Consider the following 19,346-nt stretch of genomic DNA (forward strand, 5'->3'; position numbering starts at 1 on the left):
GGTCTGCGCGGGGCCCCAGACGTCTACGCGGTCCCGCGCATCCCGGAGCCCCGGACCCCTTCCAAGTTCCTCCCAGTAGTCCCCCTCCCCATCCACCCGGAGGGAAGGGGCGTGTCAGGACTGGGTACGCCCCCTCATGAATATTAATAAGCGCGCATGCGCCTGCCCAGCGTGCTGGGTAGAGGTGGCCAGCCCGGGCCGCGGCTCCCAGACGGGCTCTCTGAGTCCCTCTCCGAGAGCCGGGCGGGCACGCGTCATTGTGTTACCTGCGACCAGCCCGCGAGCTGGGCTCGGGTATTTTTTTTTTCCCTCCCCTCCCTCCCTCCTTTTTAAGCAGCTGATCTGAAAGGGAATAAAAGGCTGCGCATAATCATAATAATAAAAGAAGGGGAGCGCGAGAGAAGGAAAGAAAGCCGGGAGTGGAAGAGGAGGGGGAGCGCCTCAAAGAAGCGATCAGAATAATAAAAGGAGGCCGGGCTCTTTGCCTTCTGGAACGGGCCGCTCTTGAAAGGGCTTTTGAAAAGTGGTGTTGTTTTCCAGTCGTGCATGCTCCAATCGGCGGAGTATATTAGAGCCGGGACGCGGCGGCCGCAGGGGCAGCGGCGACGGCAGCACCGGCGGCAGCACCAGCGCGAGCAGCAGCGGCGGCGGCGGCGGCGGAGTCCCGAGTGCCCGCGGCGCGCGGTGCAGCGATGCGGTCCCCACGGACGCGCGGCCGGCCCGGGCGCCCCCTGAGCCTCCTGCTCGCCCTGCTTTGCGCCCTGAGAGCCAAGGTAGGAGCCCGCCGGGCCTCCCTCCCTGCCCGCCCTCTCCTTTCCCTCGCGGCGCCCTGGACGCCTGCGGTTGAGCGCCTGGAGCGGGCTCAGGAGCCCTGAGGCGCCGGCTCCCGCCCGGGTCCCTGCGCCCGAGAGGCTGCACCTGGGTTGGGGGATCCCCCAGGCCCCTAAATGTATCCTCCCGGCTGGGGACACGTTCGCTCCGCTCTTGCTCCCCGGGTTAGGGGGAGGCAGTCGTGTCGGATTGCTCCCACACCCGAGCCTCTTAAGCCCGGGAATCACGTTGAGTCCTTGAACCGAGCCTTGCAAAATTATTTTCACTTGGCGCCAAGGGCTCGGTGGGGCAGGCGGGCGGGGAGGGAGTCGCCACTTCCACCCTCGAAGAAAACAACTTTCCCCTGCGCTGACCTCCCTCCCGCCCTCCCTCGCCGGCAGGTGTGCTGGGCTTCTGGTCAATTCGAGTTGGAGATCCTGTCCATGCAGAACGTGAACGGGGAGCTGCAGAACGGGAACTGCTGTGGCGGCGCCCGGAACCCGGGGGACCGCAAGTGCTCCCGCGACGAGTGTGACACGTACTTCAAAGTGTGCCTCAAGGAGTACCAGTCGCGCGTCACGGCCGGGGGGCCCTGCAGCTTCGGCTCGGGGTCTACTCCTGTCATCGGGGGCAACACCTTCAACCTCAAGGGCAGTCGCGGCAACGAACGCAACCGCATCGTGCTGCCTTTCAGTTTCGCCTGGCCGGTGAGTGGCGGCCGCCGGGAGCCCCGGCCGGGGTTCGCGTCCCCGGACCGAGCCCTTCTTTCTCTGGCGAGACGAGAGGGATTTAAAGGGGCTTGGCAGGAAACTTGGCGCTAACCAGAGACATCTTTGGGGTGGGGGGTTAGGGAGCCGAGGCTTGTAGCTAGATCTTGGCAAGCCCCAGCCCCAATGTTTTTGGCTAAGCGCACGAAAGTGGGACCCCAGAGGGGATTGTGGGGCAAAGCTCCCAGGAAGGGCGGTTGAAACTTGCAACTTAGAGGCCCCAGAGTAACCGCCCCAGCCAGGAGGTCATTACAGATGATCTTTGCTCAACCAATTAAACCTGATGCGCCGGGGAAGGCGGCTCAGTACAGTTCTGGCCTCCGAACGCCGTCCAAATTGGCACCCTCCCGTTTCCCGTGAGCTGCCGGGAGGGCGGGTGTGTCCTTCCTGGAGGGTGTGGGGAGCCCGCTTCCCGCTGCTCCCCGGGAGATTTCGGTGCGTGCGGGGGCGCGCTCGGGGCTGGGTGTAAGGCCCGGGGGCGGCCGCTCCCGGGGTTGTCCGGGATTTCGCCCGAGTTGTGGGCCTGGGAGCCTCCGCCCCCTGCCGGCCCCTTCCTGCCCGCCCTCGCCCCCGCGCGGTGTAGCCCTTGTGGCCTCACTTCCAGCGGTTCCCGGGCTCTGGAACAGCTGTGTTTGCAAACTTCCCCGGGAAGGGCGGGGGTGCGCCCTCGTCCGGCGGGCGCGCGGCCCCCTCGGGCAATCGGGGGGCGTGCCGAGGCCTGGAAGGGGCGGCCCGCGAGAGGCAGCCCCTGCGCGTGCAAGTGCATGGACCCCAGCCCCCTGGAGCCGCGTGGGGCCCTGGCAACATCCAGAAATGGGTGGAAAGAAGACGCGAGCGATTGCAGAAGGGGAGGAAAGGGGAAAAATGTGGGTGCCCTCTGCCCCGCTCCCGCTGTCCGGGAGGCGTGACTCAATGCCAGGACTGGGGCTCGGCCCAGCCTGTGCCGGGCGGGTGGGTGGTGGGAGGGGGAGCTGGGTGCCCAGGGGACTGCTCTCCGCCACGTGCTCTGATGGGGCGCGCTCTGCTGCCTCCTATCCGCGGGCTGGGGCTGGGATCGCAGCTCCATGAGGGGAGGAGAGTTGTCGGCCTTAATGTGTGTGAGAAGATTGGGGTGGCTCTCAAGGCCTGCGTTTACTGGAACTGGCGTTATAAAGTGCCCTCTGCTTGGGTGAGATGAGACAATTATCAGAAACATGCCATTAAAGGGGGCTTATAAAAACCTGTGGTTTGTGGAATTCTCTGAGAATGGAGGCCTGAGTTGGCTGTCTGCTGCGGGATTTTATTTTTACAAAGGGTATTTATCTTTGTTTGTTAATCCCCTATTAAGGAGAACTTTAAGCTAAAGAGGTTGGCCACTTTGTAATCTGGCTGGGCCCACGTTGACTCTGACGACTGACTGCCCTTGCCCTTGATCGTATGTTTGGAGTTTAGGGGGAAGGGGCCTGCAGGTGGTTCCACCCTCCGGAGGATCAGTTCCGAGCCCCTCGCTTTTCACAAGACCATAAAAGGAATCTTATTAGTGATGTGGAAAAGCTGCAGGGCTGGCGGAGGTTCATTTTGGAGAATAGGGTCAGAGAAACAGCTGGGATGAACACAGGGAGCCTTGCTCCCCAGGCTGGCTGCGGAAAGTGACCCAGAAGGTGTGTCTGTCCCCTTTTGACACTTGGCAGCGAGCCCTTGATGGGAAGAGCGGAAGCAGCGTGTGAGGGCAGGGAGACGATTGATTTGCTGGTGCTCCTCTGTGGTTTCAGGCCCCACGGGTCACCAACCATAAAGTAGACTGGCTTTTCTAGAATAGGGGAGCCGGCTAGGGCAGCGCAGAGAGTGTGGTTCTTTATAAGCCAGGCCAAATGCATGTGTCCCTCATAAACAACCCCCACCCTGCCCCAAAAGGCCCGCTGTGCTTGACTTCCCAAGAGAGCGCAGAGGTGAGGTGTACTGTGTTTTCTCCCCACTGGGGGTGGAGAAACACCGCAGTCCAGAACTTTCAAGGATGATTCCAGGGTGAGTGTTAACTGAAGTGAAAGCAGAGATAAGTACTGAAGTAGATAGCACAGCTTCATTCATTAACAATTAATAAGCGTGTCTATTTAAAGCTGATTTCTTGAATAGATAATAGCTGAGCTTGGTACAGAATTCAAGGGGTAACAAGGAGAAATATAGGGTTTAAAAAAAAATCAAACCACCTTGGACTACCCTTAGGCAGCCACAATTACCATCCGCGTGGGTCCTCCCAAGTTTGCTGACAGTGACAGAGCTGTTCAGGGTGTGCAGAAGAAGGTCTGTTTTAGAAGCTGGTGTAATTCATGTCTTTTGTTTGGAATTATGACCCCAGCCGTGTAACTGCCCAGGTTCTGGAGTGGAAGAGGTAGAAATGACTCGGTTAGATGTGAAGTGTAATCCACAGTCCTGTGTCCACACGAAACTCTGGAGGGGGGCCTTCCCAAGGGACAGTATCTGATTATGTACCTCATGGGGTCCGCTGCCCCCTCCCCAGCCTGGTGGTGGTTTTCTTCTATGGCTTCTAGACACCATGGCAGTGCTGCTTGGAGGGGGTGACTTTGAAGCAACTAGCCTGATTTATAAATCCTCCAATCGGGAGACCCAGTGATAAGAACATACATTATGAGAACTAATTGGGCTCAACAGGAAACGATTGGGGAATAACCATTTAGAAATCACTGAAATGGTTAAGTTGCACTTCCCAAAATTAGCACTAAATCCCAGGAGTGCCTCCTTATTAAAAATGCATTAGTGTAATTACCACTACCCAGTCCTCAAAGCTTTTTAGGAACTCCAGATCCCCAGTTAGCTGTATGGATGCATTGCTGGCCCTGGAATGAAGTGAATCTGGAGAAACTCTGGGGGAAGCAATTGAGGTACCTGGTCTCTTGGCCTCATAGTTAAATGCCATTGACAATGGTAAAAGGCTTGCTGAGATCAACTTCCATTTTTTTAGGAAAATCCAATGAAAAGTGTGATTCTTGCATACCAGAGGGATGCCAGCTTTGGCCTCCTTCACACTTGAGGCCTGAATGACCAACTGCCAGGGGTTTGGGTAAATCAGATGCCACAAGGTTAGTTGCAGATTGTAATTGACATGTCCTTGCCTTCTGCTGTACTTCCTGGCCCCTGGGCCTCCACAGATGTGTGGAGTGTGGAGGGACAGGGTTCTCATTTAAACTGGCTCCTTTCTGCAGCCAGTTTGCCACCCACTTGATCAGCATGCATGCAGACAAATGACACATGTGTATATGTGCTCAGAGCCCCAGGACTTTGTGTGGGGAAAACACCCTTTGCCCTAAGACACCTAACTCAAACTACAGTGATGAAATATGTCTGCATTGCAAAACCAGGCTTGGGGGAGAGCTGTGCTCACGTTCTATGTTCTACTGAGTGTGTCTGCAGAATGGCTGCACCCCACCTCGAATCCCTATTCAAGGTACTTGGTTTCTAAGTTTTTTTCCCTCTTCCAGGTGTAACCTCTGTGTGTTCCTTCTCCTTGTTGTCTTGTTTCTTAGCAACTTATTCAAACCTCCAGTACTTACATGAGTTTGCAACCCACCAACTCCACACCCATAATTCTACAGGGACTTCAAACATTTTTAGAGAGTGGTGAAGCTTTTGGCATCGAGGCTATTGGGGGAGTTGGATGGGTAAAGAGGAGAGGCCACTGCCAAAGCGTTGTAGCCTTCCAGAAAACCAGCAGTCTGAATACGGCCTACAATATTTACAGCAAATAGTGGTAAGGGACCTTCCGGATGGAAGGCAGGTGGAAAGTTTAGCCTGGAGGATAACTGTTACTCATGAAATAATGAAGCCAAGGCAACAAGGAGTCTTCATGTTCTGGTCTGAAAACAGGAATGCAAACAGAGGCCTTGGCTGGATTGACAGCAGCCGCTGGCCCATTGTAGAAGGGCCAGAGCTTGGTTTCAGTGTCAGGCTTTCAAGATTAGTTCCAATGTAAGAATGCATAATCTCTGGATGTGCATACAATTAGCATGGTTATTCATAAAGGCAAATACTCCTGAGAATTCGCCCCGGGAAAACTTCGAGAGGCATGTTTCTACCCTCTCCATCCCATCAGTCCCCAGGGTGAGGCTCCAAGCTGTTCCAGCATTTAAATACATTAAAAACAAACAAACAAATAAATGTAACCTAGTTTTATTTAGGAAGATGTGTGTGTGTGAGGATGCATGGGGAGTGATGATTCTTGTATTTTCTAGAATGGTGGAGGAGGTGGGTAGGGTTCTGGGTCCAGAATGTCCCACCTCTGTCTTGGCTCATGGGGGTTGTGGCTTCCTTGCTGGTTTCTGATCACCGTGTGGGCTGCCCTGCGGCCCTTGTTTTTTTGGTGCCCGTGACATTCGTCACTGGTCCTGAGTATGTGCAGGAAAGAAATTCCACAGCGTGGCTCCCAGTGGTTAAGAGCGGTACATAAATAGTCATTCAGGGCCCTCTACCAGCTCAGCCTAGTTTTTATGCACTTTTGGTTAACGAGTAGAAAGGCATCTTGTTCAGGCTTGCTCTGTGTGAACCGGACGGTTGTGCTTGGCTGGCTTCTCGGTATTCTATCTATTAACCTCGCCACCCTTTTGTAACTGGTGCATTTAATTATCAGTGGGATGCTTTTCAAACAGGTAGGGGTAATGATGGGAAAGGGGGTGGGGGCATCTCATTGAGAGTCTCGAATCTGGATGTGAGCTCTGGGGCCTTCTTGGTGAGACCTGGAGGTGGGCTTTATGAGAAAATCACCCTTTGTAACCAGATCAGGCTCTATTGAAATGTCAAGCCCTGCAGACCAAATTGCCTTCTGTGGCTGCGGCCTCGGCAGGGATGCCGTGGGGCGGTGTCCTTGCTCTGTGCCTCCACAGTGCCCAAGCTCTGCCACACGTGAGTTGTCAGGGCGAGCGTGCGTGTGCCCACACGTGAAATCTCTGGAGCCTTTATTCACTAGGTCTGTGCCTGGAATTGTGAATGCTCTGGCCACCCAGACGCAGGCAGGACAATAGTGTGGCCGAATTGACTGAAATGAGGATTACAGGGAATAATGCAGCCGCTCCCCAAATAATGCAGATCAGGGCCAGCCACAGGAAGCGACAGTTGAGTCAGCAGAGCGCAGGGCCCCAGACAGACCCGGGGCCGATGACTCGGTACAATGGCCCCAGGGGCGCACCCGGCGCTCTCAGGGCTTGCTCCCCGCCGCGTGGCCCGGGCTTTTGGCCGCCGCACGCGTGCCGTTTGCATGGCGGTCTGTTTGTGTCCATCAGCTTGGCAGGAATGGAAGCAGCCGCTTCTCAGGGCTTGGTTTGGCTGCCACTGTTGCCAGGAAAAGGAAGCTCCCAGCTGCCAACACAATTACCTTTGTTTCTTACATCCCCCCTTCTTAATGTGGCAATTAAGTGCTTACCACTCCGCCCGGTGCCAAGGTAACCACCGTGGGGCGGGATGGGCGCAGAACACAGGCCTCCCGCAGCCAAAGGGCCTTGGGTGGAAGGAGGGGCTGGCGGCCCCAGGAGGCCTTGGCGCTTTGATGCCAGCATCCTCCTCTAGGTAGAACTCCACAAGCGTCCTCCCCAGAGGTCCTTCTGGAAGCTGACCATTGCTCTCTCCTGTTGCACGAGGATGAGAACCAGCCACTGTGTGGTCAGGTTTCCCCAGGGCCTGGAGCTGGGAGGGGACAGAAATGATTCACTCTGCAAACCCAGGCCTGAAGATCTGTTAGCTGCCCATCCTTCCTGCTCTGCCCTCAGGCCTTTTTTCTGGAAAAATTTCAGGGCAAAAAAAGATGAAAGCCAGGTAACTTTTTGAAAGAATTCTCTTCTCATAGTTTGAAGTCATTTTCTTTTTTTGTATGAACTCGTTAACAAGTTGAAACACCCGCTCGTTGTCTTACCTGGCACCCCTTTCCAAGCTGTCAGAAGGGACTAGGCCTGTGCTGGGGGTCAGGTTTGCGGTGGCCACTTGGGTGTGATGTGATCGTAGCAGAATGCAGATTTGGGACCTGGTGCTCGGCCTTGGTGGCGTGAGGTGTGCGTGGTCTGCATCTCGGAGTCTGGATGTGCATTCTGGGATGTACAGAGGTCACGCGTGGGCCTGGGAAAAATTAAAGTTCCCCAGCAACTAATAATCATTGCCAGGTTATCTTGATTGTTGATCTGTAGCGTGGGGACGGAGTGGGAGGTAACAGTGCCTCCTAATAGGAGCCTTAGAGAGAGTCCTTTTCTCTGAAGGCTGGGTGGTAGGAATCCTCCTGCCCTGGGAGGTGAGTCCTAGAACCATAGTCCCGTCTCTGAACCAACGGAGAGAGACACTCCAGGGCTGCAGCTTTATTTTTCTGCCAAGGCCTCATTGCTAATGCTGCAGCCCCCAGCCCTCACCGCACCCCCACCTCCACCTCCCAGAAGGCAGCTCATGGGAAAATCAGGATGCCAGCTGGTGTCAGGAGCTCTGTGCCCTCTTCCCCCTGCAGGTGGGGCATGCATGGTGGTTAGCAGTTTCTGAGGTCTTCGGTTCTGGCGAGGATGAGTGTGGTAGACAGCTTAGTCTTTCAGGTTCTTGTGCAAGGACTTAGGGTGTCCTGTCCCTTGAGCATTAAGCAGAGTTACTGCTGGCAGGCCATGCCTATCCCAGGATGCCCTTCCATGGGGTTTGTGGGTATTATGTATCTAGTGCTTGTGCAAGTCTGTCAAAACTCCAGGTATCAGTGCCTTTAATCAGAGAATTAATTACAACAATATGTGGAAGTGAACGTGGGTCTCGATGTGCCCAGCAAACGGAGGGTTTCGTTATCCAGAATCAGCCCCACATCTGGCCTCATTTGGACTTGGCTCTCATCTCAGCTCAAGAGAGAAACCGAATTTCTCTCTGCTCTCAGGGAAGAGTCCTGTAATTGGTAGGAAGTCCGAGGAAATTCAGAGGCAGACAATAAGGTGTAACTTTCACTAATAAAATATCAAAGCCAGCAGCCGTGAATTTGGACCCGTGGCCACTCGTAGGAGAGGGCTGGGTATGTGCCCCGGCTTGCCCTGGTTTTGCTTGTTTTTCTGAGCTTTTTCCCACAGTTATCAGTGAACGAAATGGAATGCTACTCTGCTTTGAGTACTAAACATATTTCGGCAGAATTCCAAGGCAGGGTCTATGACAGGATATTTTTATATTCCAAGACCTGCTGGGTCGCTGTGTAAGCAGTAAGCTTGCCTTGAGTTATGAATGAAGCTCCCCCCTTTTTCTTTTCCCTCCCCTCTTTTTTGCCTTCACTTTGTAGGTGCCTTCTCTTGGTGACCCTGTGTTTTGGGTAGCATGGTATTATTTGATCCAGACTTGCTCCTGGTTCCCACCTACGGGTCCCTGACAATGATGAGGCAGTCCCCAGCCCCTGGGATATATTTCCCCAGCCCCTGGGATATATTTCCCCAGCCCCTGGGATATATTTCCCCAGCACCAAGATAGCAGAAGTTTTCTTGAGACCCCGGTGCTTTGTAAGACTGACCTCATTCTAAATTACAAATGAAGATTTGAGTAAAAACGGGAATTTGCTAATGGCTTGGATTTTGGGGGGGAGGTGGAATTCTGAGATAAGCCCGGAAGATAAAAGGTGACTTCTGTAGACCGGCTGGCATCCCGCCAGTGTCCAGGGAATTTGTTTAGTTAGTGGACTCTGATTATTCCTGGAATGTTAGATCTTATTGACAGATAAGTGTATCAATAAATAGAACCCACCGGGTGCAGCTTTCTCTGCCTTTTGTACTTTCGTCCCTAGAGTCAGCTCCCCTGTGACCCCCCAAGTTAGGTTACTGCCTTTGTCTTTGGTGTCTCTTTGCACCTACCCCCTCTCCTGCTTCCTAGGGTCACCTGATACCTGTGGGAGCCGAGATGGTCTCACACAGACAGGGCTTTCAAAGGGGTTCTGAAAAGGAAAGGGGGCCTCCCCGGGGACCTCCCCACCAGGGCCTGAGGTGTAACCTTAGCAATACCCAGCCCTCCTCACTGGAAGAGCAGCCCCCACTCCCCGGTACAAGTACCTGGTTAGTTTAGCACAGAATCAATTCTTTGTGTATTTTTCTGATGCAGTGGAGTTGGAGTCTGGGAAGTTGGGGAAACCCGTGTGGGAAGTGTACACAGGAAGGGATGTGGCATTTCCCCATCGGGATCTTGGGGTCTTTCTGCACAAGTACCACAGTGGGCCCCGCATCTCCTGCCAACCTGGGGTGGGTGCTGATGGGGGAAGGGGGTGGGGAGTCGGTCTGGATTTAAACACACAAGACCTCAGTCCAGCTGCAAATACAGTGTTCATTTTGGCTGCATAGTTTTGTTGGGCAGGGTATGCAGGGAGGCCAAGAAAGCATGACCTTTGAGAGCCGACCCCTGTTTCTGAGTACTGAGCTGCTGTTTATCTGTGTTGCAGAGGTCCTACACTTTGCTCGTGGAGGCGTGGGATTCCAGCAATGACACTGTCCGTAAGTATCGAAGGAGCCTGGCCACGGGCTGGCCTCTGAGCGCGAGTCTGGAAGCACAGAGCTTGACACCCTGGGCCTGTCAGAGCTGGACAGAGCTGTCCCCTGGCTGCTTCAGAGTTCCTCTGCCCTCCACGCTCACCCCCAGCCACCCCCCGCCCCCCACCAGGGCGAACCTCTCTGTGGAGTCTTTTTCTGTCACTTCCCCTAGAATGTTCGCTTGGAATATTAAGTGGCCAGGACGGATTGCCAGCTAACTCAGTCCCTGAATATAGGTCCTAGATGATCACTGGGATAGAAACTTAATGGTTTGACAACCCCAAAGCCTTGTAGACTGCTAAAGGATCAAAGAAGTGACTTTTTAAAGGCCCACTTAAACTTGAAGTGAGCGTTTAATCCGTCATCAGAAAGATAAAGCCCACAAAGGTGGCCCTGGGCTCTAAAGACCCACCTGGAACTTCACTGGGTGGGCAGGTGGGCCTCCAGCCGGTCAGGGTTTCCCACACCGTGCACGACAGGCCTTTCATTGAAGCCGCGTCCCCATGCCTCCGCAGCCACCACATTGGCCCTGTCCCCTTCGGAAAGGTGACCTTGTTCTCAGCGCTGTCTGCTCTTCAGGGCTTCTCAGGGACGGGCGTCTCTGGGGGATGTGTGTGGAAGTGGCAACAGTCTCGCTGAGAATGTCCTCTTTGCTCTTTAATTGTAATTTTAAAATGTTTTCCCACACCCAGTGAGACTGCCAGTTCCCTTTTTTGCCAGTGGGGTCTGGGTGGCCATCCTGGGAAAACCTGATTCTCGCTGAGATCTTGGTCTGCACAGGAGGAAGGCTCGCCCAGCCTGGTGTCTCTGTTCCCATCCTGCCAGTGTCTCTTCCTTACTGTCCCTTGATGTTCTTGCTGCTAATTACATCTCCCCTCTTCTTACCTTGGTTTTTCCTTACCGACTCTGAGAATGACCACCACCCAGAGTGGGCTCAGTGAGGACCTGGAATCCTCCAGGCGGCTGTTGCCGGGCTGCGTCTGGCTCGCTGGGCCCCTGGGGCCACAAGGTCACTGCTGAGCCCTGGTTGCCTGAGGCTCCAGGCCGTTTGGGTCACTTCTTTTGCCTTGGCTTCTGATGTCCAGATTTATGGACTTCCTCCCCGAGTAACAGACCTGTCCTGCTGTGGGGTGGGAGGTGGGTTGGTGACCAGCCTGCATTGTGGCTGATGCCAGTCAGGGTTATAGGCACCTGTTCTCTGTTCCCTCCCCTGCCCCAAACATTGGGGGTTGTGGGAGCATTATTTCACTGTGACCTGCTTACCACAGTAACTAAGCATTGGGAAATGGGGGAGGGTGAACTGGGCTCCTCAGATACTCTGGTGCAGATGTTAACACATCTGGCTGGTTGGATGAGCATCCTTGATCCTGACTCCTGGTAAGAAACACCTTCTAGGGCGTGCAAGGGACCCCTCGCATCTGCAGGGTCTTTCCTGGGTCTTTTATAGGCTCACAGGTCAGGTAGCTGTTCCCTCAGGGAGCCAGTGCCCATTCAGAGCTGCCCACAGTTGTCTGCATTTCGGGGTAGCCCCATTTTGGGGTTCTGGGGCCTCATCTCTTGCTGGGAAGTAAAAATCACTGGAAAGGCACAGGGAAAACTAGGGGATAAAGGGCTTCCCGACCTCTACTTTTGAGGAGAGGGATTGCCACAAAGTCACGGAAGCCCATCGCAGGGCGCTGAGCGTCCTTGTGAACCCGGTGAGGAGGGATGGGGGTTTGCAGGGAGTGGTTTACCCACTTGCTCGTCCAGCCTCCCTTTTGCGATGCTGCCAAGGTATCTTGGATTCTGCATGTTCACAACCAAATTTGGCATCTTCCCTCCCCAAAAGCAGATCCTGCCAAGGGCCCTTTAGGGATGACTGGCACCAGCATTTGAATGCCCGGTACCACGAGCCAGAAATGTGGAAGATACCCAATGTGAACCTCCTTCTCTCTTATCATCAGCTATCTAATCCAGCTCCGAGTTCTGAAAGTCTTCCGCCCAGCGCTTCATTAGAATCCTCTTGCCTCCCTCCATCTCCCCTGCTGCCGCCCGGGTCCAATTCACCGCTTGCTCATGCACCCACATCTAGTCTGGTCTTCCTCTAGTGCTTTCTCCATTCTCCTGCCATCCTAGTCTTTTCAGAGCATAATGTTTGATGGTCACCTTTACCAAGAGCTATCAGTAGCTACCTGTTGGTCTTGGTACAGATCTTTGTGGCCCTAAATCTCCTTGCACAGCCAGCCTTGTCTCCCTGCCAGCTCCATCTTACACACCACATTGTCACCCATCCTATCCCACCAATCACCTTTCTGCCCTCAAAAGCATTGCATTCTCTCCTGCCTCAGGGCCTTTGCACATGTTGTTCGTGCCACCTGGAATGTTTTGCTTTCTACTCCTTTCACTCTTTGTCCCTCCCAAGGGACTGTAGTCCATAGGGGCAGAAGCTGAGGGTGTGTAGCAGCCCAAATAGAGTTGGCTGCTCTTTGGGGACCAGACAAGTTGCAGACATCCAGGCTTCAGATTAGAGGAAGAGCCCTGAGGTTTGGAAAAGAGAATTCCTTCTCACATCAGCTCTGCAGTGAACCCTCATGAGCACAGCCTGGTCCTGGCAAAGCCCAGGTGCTGTTCATGTGTTATAAAGTGTCTAAGGCCGGCCTTCCTTATCAGCCTGAGGGTCATTGCTGTTACATCTCAGGACTGTAGTATATAAGGGTGCAGATTTTACTTTCTTCCCCAGAACAAATGATTTCAGCTTATTCTGATCAGTAGATAGGCGAACACACATTGGCACACTTAAGGTCAGGTTCTCCTTCTACCTTAGCCTTCTTGGCTAAGTGTCCCCTCCGCCCCCCATCTAGGTTTGTGGTTGGTGTGGTTCCGGGGTTCTGCTCAGACTTGCCTCTCAATACCTCCTCCTCCTTGGCCTTCAGGGCTGTTGTGAGTGCTTCGTGCTTCATCTTCATGTAGTTGAAGATTGCAGGAAGGCCTGGTAACATCCTCTTCCAATCTTAGAGCTGGACTGTCAACTGAACTACCCCAGAAATATGGATAATGCCCCAAGCTGATGGGAAGTGTGACTCAGGAGGAAGCAGGCAAAGAAGTTGCTCTCTAACCCAGATGCCAGAAAGCATGACTCCTCCTCAGCCCTTAGGAAAAATCTGTCATGCAGGTGTGAAGTTACTTATACAGACCGGTTAGTCCCATCCCATGTGTAGAGGATTCTGAAATGATGTCTTCCCAGCATTTCCTGGAAATAAGTAGGAAACTAAACAACTGGAAATAACATGTTGGCCTGTGCCTTTAGGCTCGCCCCAGACTCTTGTCTGGATTGTTTGTTGTTGCTACCAGTCTGAGGAGCCAGGAGCCTTGGAGCCATGGCTAGTGTGTTGAAACAATTCCTTTATTAAGATCGCATCATCCCATGGTAATAGCTCACTACGCTTTTTGATTGAACCAGCAGAGCAAACACACAGTTAATGGAGGGACATTTTTGTCATTCTTTGGCCTGTGTTTATTTGCAAAACCCAAGTGAGTAAGTGTTCTCTGGAAGTGGTTGGAGCGTGCTAGGGTGTAGGTCTGCAGGTATGCGGGCTTGTTCAAGGCTTGTCTTGCCCACAGGTACAGAGCCCAGAGGGCGAGGGCCGGACGCTGTTGGAAGTGGCGTGTGGGCCTCCTCTCCTGGTCATTTGTGGGCTTTGCGCAGCCTTGCAAATGAGCACAGGCCCTGGGCCTAGAAAAACAGGGATGTGGGTGGCTAAGACTCACAGACACACTGCAAGGAGGTCCTAAGGGTCTCTCCCAGGTGGCCTTGAATTTGACAAGGCGTCAAGGGTTGGTGCTGGCAGGTGTAAGGAAACAAACACAAGACTGGGCTGGGTGCTGACTGAGGCCTGGTTTCCTTTTCAAATCCCTCCCCTGAACTTCTGGCACCTAGTGTTTGGAGCTATTTTTGGACCTGTCTCTTCTCAGACTGACCCCAGGGCAGGGACCACTTCTTTCTCCTAGAGCTGCTTGGGCCCCGAGCGTGTTTATTTTCCTTAGTTGGTGCTCTTGAAGGAGCATGACTTGGCTCCAGGAAACCCTCAGTCTACCTGTCTGTAAACTGGAGTGAGTGATTTCCCATCTGCTTCCTGGCCGAAGGTGAAACGTTAAAGGCATCGAGTTTGCGGTATGCTATTTAGATGCCAGCTTACGAAATGGCAAAGTTCACAATAAAAAAAAAAAAAGGAACTGTACTCTTTGGCTTCCAGTGAGGAGTTTGGAGGTAGACAAAGCCTTTCTAAAGCAAGACACAAACCTCTAAAACCAGAAGAGAAAGATTGCTAACCCTTACCTGGAATAATGAAATCTCTTTTCAAGAGTAAGGAAATTTCTTCCATGAAGGGGCCGCTTTCTAGAATATGTCAAGAGCTTTTGCAAATCCAGCAGTGCCATAGAAGACTTGGCAAAGGAGAGGAAAAGGCTGCAGTTCAGAGGAACAGATACACATGATTTTGTCAAAAGGGTGCTCACCATCATTTAATCAAGTACTCATTAAAACAAGAGATGCTTCTTTACCTATTGGGCATCAGCAGAAGGTCTGATGACACACAGCGTTGGTGCTGGTGTTGGGAAAGTTTCCTGTGCTGGTGGGAGGACGGATGGACAGGGCTTTGTTCCTGGGAGTTGGGGTTGTCTGGGCAGAAGCAGGTTGATTTTGCATGTCATCTCTGATCCAGCTCATCCATTTCTGGAATATTTCTTTCTTCTTGAACCACACATGGGCAAGTAAGTTTAAGAATGTTCGTTGTGGCTTTGCTTAATAGCAAAAGGCCAAAACAACCTAAATGCACATTTTGGGAACTAGGTAAATTATTTCATTGTTATTTCCAGAAAGTGAAATTCTACACACCCAGTAAAAAGGGTAAACGTATGATGGTTGCCTCTGGGGAGGGAGATAAATATCTTATTCTCTGCCCTTTTGTTCTGTTGGAATTTTGTATCGTGTGCCTTTGTTGTCATTAATAATCATCAAAATGGTCAGGGGAGAAGGCTCTGATGTGAATGTTAGTGTGATTAATCCTTTTTTTCCTTTTTGCCCCTAGAACCTGACAGCATTATTGAAAAGGCATCTTACTCGGGCATGATCAACCCCAGCCGGCAGTGGCAGACACTGAAACAGAACACGGGGGTCGCCCACTTTGAGTACCAGATCCGCGTGACCTGCGATGACTATTACTATGGCTTTGGCTGCAATAAGTTCTGCCGACCCAGAGATGATTTCTTCGGACACTACGCCTGTGACCAGAATGGCAACAAAACGTGCATGGAAGGCTGGATGGGCCCCGAATGTAACAAAGGTGTGTGGGCGTGTGCCCGGTGGGGTACCTAGCTCCTGGTGGCTGTCTCAGAGAGGGTGAGACGGGCTGTTTCCTAGGCCTGAAGCACAAAGACGTTGTTGGTACCCTGTTCCACCGATGCTCTGAGTGTTGGCTACTAGCATCTCACAGCTACACCTCTCTGGAGTGTTGTCCTTGTCAGGAGCCACTCCATGCCCTGTCCCTCCACTCACAGTCTGAGTGGCCAATGTGGGATACGAAGGCAGCCCCCTTTGCCTTCACTCTGTGCTACAATTCACACCAGAGCCTCACCAGGGATGAGGCTGACGCCAGGCTCCAGCTGAGACCACATTCTTGGTCAGCTTCTTTCCTGGCCCCAATTGCTGCCCTCAGCCCCTTTCTCTGTCCCCGAGCCCCCTTCTCAGGCTCTGCTTTTAAGGAGCCTGACCTAAAACAGATGCCAAATGGGACCAGGGTGGCCCAGCCGATGTCTGAACAGATGATCCTGCAAGAAATGACAGCCCCTGAGCTCAGGGTGGTCTTGTGGCAGTTTTCACCGGGCATCTGTGAGGGCTGTGGCGGTGAGGGAGGCCGAGTGGTAAGCCTGAGCTTTCACACTTGTGTGCAGCTGAACACGTCCATGGTCGGATCACCTTCAGGTGTCCTGTCTACAGTCTGAGTCCCATCCAATAGAATTCAGTGAGTTACCACATATTCACAGATGGAACAGAATTATCTGTGTTCTTTACCTCTGCACAGCTTCTAATTCATAGCAAATTGGTGGGTAATGCCAGTTAAACATCTAATAGGCCCTCATGAACATGAATGCACTCTGCTTATTTCACGTAGTTTGGTAAATTCCTTTAAGATAAACTCACGTTAAAAAATGAATTTTTAAGGAGGTATAGCTCAGGGGTAGAGTGTGTGCTTAGCATGCACGAGGTCCTGGGTTCAATCTCCAGTACCTTCATTAAAACAAACAAACAAACAACAACAAAAAAGCGAATTTTTGAACTGTGACTGAAGGGCAGGGCAGAGAGGGGAATTTGCATGTCTCCTGCACAATACTGCTTTCTTAAATAGTGAGAGACAAGAGTTTATAAGGCTGGCCTGTCTGGGATCCAAATGAAAGAACTGATGAACATATTTTAAATAGTCAGTGTTCTGAACATCAGCAGCAATTACTTAAAAACTATCTGCCTAGTGTTTTTTTAATGTCTGTTCAAAAATCTTTTTAAAATAAAGGAAGCAGAATTGCTTTTTTGCGGATACTTTGCAAAAGTACCACCAGACCTGGCTCATGGCTTGGGCTGCCAAATGAAGCCGGCCTGGTTGGCTTTGTGAGTCCCAGGGGACTTGTGAGACACCAGGCATTTGGTTGGAGGGTTTTAAGGAAGCTGGAGTTTGTCCGAATATGCCTGATGGGACAGTGGGTGTGACGAGGAAGGATTAGACCTCCTTTTTGCTTTTGGCGAGGGTGGGAACTGACCCAGAGCAGAGTAGCTATTGTTCAGAGAGACTCCAGGAAGGTCCCCTTCCCCCACCAACTTGCCTGTATTTTGTCCCCATACAGTATCAGGTTTTGAGGATCCGCTTGCATGGCCTTGAAGTTGAAAGCTGGGTTTGTATTTGGGCACCTCCTTTCTTTCCCTCTGCTTACAGTGGACTTGATATGAGATCTCTTAAAATAATGGATTTTGTCGGCTTAGTGGTCGAGACCGTTCTCATGATGGTGGTGGTGTAAGAAACTGCCATTGTGCTGACGCATCCTTCTGTGTTTCTTTTTTTCTTTCTTTCTTTCTTTTTACAGCTATTTGCCGACAGGGTTGTAGCCCCAAGCACGGGTCTTGCAAACTCCCTGGTGACTGCAGGTAAACAACTAAAGTTTTTTTGTTAGTCATAACTATCCCTTTAATGCAAGAGGAGGACCAATTTGATTGTAAATATGCCTCTTTTCCTTTGGAAGATGAGAAAGCTTTACTGAAAAAAAAAAATTCAAATAGGCACATCCGAAGCTTATTAAATTATACCAGCTGTCCGGTGGAATGAACACACTCCTCTCTTGGAAAAAAAAAAAGTCTTACGGGCATAGTCAGTGACTTCATGTATTAACTGTTCTGTAAATTATGACACGTTTTTATAATCTTTCACTTCAAGTGCTAATGGACTAGGTGGAGGGACATGGGCTGGTTTCTTCGGGTCTCTGTCCCTCCACCCGGGCAGGTTTTCTGTCTCCCAGCCCTCCCCCACTTTTCCCATCAATAGGGGAAAGTGGAGCATTCTTTAGAATGGGATTAGGACAATCTCCTGGCCCCTTTGCAGGCGGGAGCCGGCGGTGCTGAGAGGTTAATGGCTGCGCTGGAATCTTGTCAGTTGAGCCTGATGAATGTAGACTTGCTGCTGGCCTTTGAAGTCTGTTCTTTTATGGTCGCGGACAATGCAGAAGCCAAAGGGAGACCTCCCCCCTGCCCCTGGCGTCCCGATTACAGTTTTTGGAACTTCTTGAAATTTACATCATGCCCATCTGGGAAAGGCCTGGTTCAGGAAATATTGTTGGTGTCAGTGGCATTTGGCCACAGTCGCACAGCACACTCTGCTCTCCTCCCAAATCTGAAGGATTAGCAGATTGAATGTGACACTCCGTGGGGTCTGTCGGGCCTGTCACTTTTGTCCCCCAGAGCTACCCCAGTTTGTGCCAAGGGAAGCTTACAGATCCTTAGTCTAAACCAGTGCATCTCGAACTAATGTTACCTGGGATCTTGTGAGGACGCAGGTCCTGATTCCATAGGTGGGGGTGGGCCCACATCTCTGCCCTGAACCTCAGTACTCCAAATATAATTCCCTGAATTAACCAGGGAAGTGGGGAAGTGCAGATTCCTGGCTGCCAACCCACACCCATGGAATCCTTGTCCCTCAGTTTGGCCCAGAAGTCTACATTTTGACCATCCCACCGTGGCCCCAGGATTTTGCTGCTCAGAATTCTGAGGACTGCTGTGGTGGTCTTGACCTTTGCAGCCTCCCTGCTACATCGGTCCCCTAGCCCCCGACCTCGGGCAGCTGGGAGCTCTGAGCTCTGAGCCTGAAGTGGGAATCAAGGCAGCTGGAAGTAAACAAAAAACAGACTGGTCTCAAATGGCCTCTTCCTCCACTTCAGAGAGAGAAGTGTGTTTTCTGGAAGGCTGAGGGGGTTCGCCTTTCAATCCCCATCGGTGGCCACTGACTGGAGTATTTCACAGCATGGGTGTCAGACGTGGAGCCTGGGCTCTCCCTAAGTGAGGGTGTTCTGGAGTGAGGTGTATCGCGGGGCTGTGAGGGACCCTGGCCTGCTCCAGGCTCGGCTCAAATGGGTATCAGAGGAGGCCAACTGCGATTTCTGCTACTGTCATCAGAATAAACACACTGCTGCACTGGGAGGGCCCTCCCAGCCAGAACAACAGGCTTTGTTTCCAGAATTGAGCCCTTTCTCTTTCGAAGTCTCCCTCCCACTCCCTGCCTGGACACGCTGGGCCTTATTTACTTAAGGTGTGACTTTCCCACGTGTCATTTGCATAGCCTCCCGGCCCATCCTCTCCTCCTTACCTTAAAAGAAAAATCAAAACAGAACCTTCCAGCTGAGGAGTTCAGTTTGTGTCCTGCTCCAGAAATAGCTGGATGGCAAGTTACTTGTAAGTTGGCCTTTGGATTATGTCTTACAGAGGCGTGTGCCTCGTTTTGTTTTGTTTTGTTTTGTTCCCCACCCCGCCATGAGACAACTTTACTGCTTCTGTCGTTCCCCAGTCGACAGATTCCCCTTTTCCTGGGCGCACAGGCTGGCTTTATTGCAAGCCTGCCAATAATATCAAACTTAATTATGAATCATCATATGAGGAAAGTCACGTCTGTTTCTCATGAGAACCTTAATCATATATTATTAAACTGGGAGAACTTTGTGGATGCCTCCTTTAGGGTCAGTATTTTTATTTGTTTCCTTTTGA

General features: G+C 52.1%; 1 protein-coding gene across 1 annotated transcript in view; it reads left to right on the forward strand.

Annotated features, from left to right (window-relative positions):
- The first annotated feature begins 237 nt into the window (after positions 1-237).
- The window catches only part of JAG1 (jagged canonical Notch ligand 1), a 34,847-nt gene continuing 15,738 nt past the window's right edge, over positions 238-19,346 (forward strand). Inside the window, exons 1-5 of the mRNA XM_032461824.1 lie at positions 238-773; positions 1,212-1,517; positions 9,985-10,036; positions 15,139-15,393; positions 17,183-17,243. Coding sequence (XP_032317715.1) covers positions 693-773; positions 1,212-1,517; positions 9,985-10,036; positions 15,139-15,393; positions 17,183-17,243 — 755 coding nt within the window. The 5' untranslated portion in view covers positions 238-692. The remainder of the gene's footprint in view (positions 774-1,211; positions 1,518-9,984; positions 10,037-15,138; positions 15,394-17,182; positions 17,244-19,346) is intronic.

Source organism: Camelus ferus, chromosome 19, assembly GCF_009834535.1.
Source record: "Camelus ferus isolate YT-003-E chromosome 19, BCGSAC_Cfer_1.0, whole genome shotgun sequence".
Lineage (NCBI taxonomy): Eukaryota > Metazoa > Chordata > Mammalia > Artiodactyla > Camelidae > Camelus > Camelus ferus.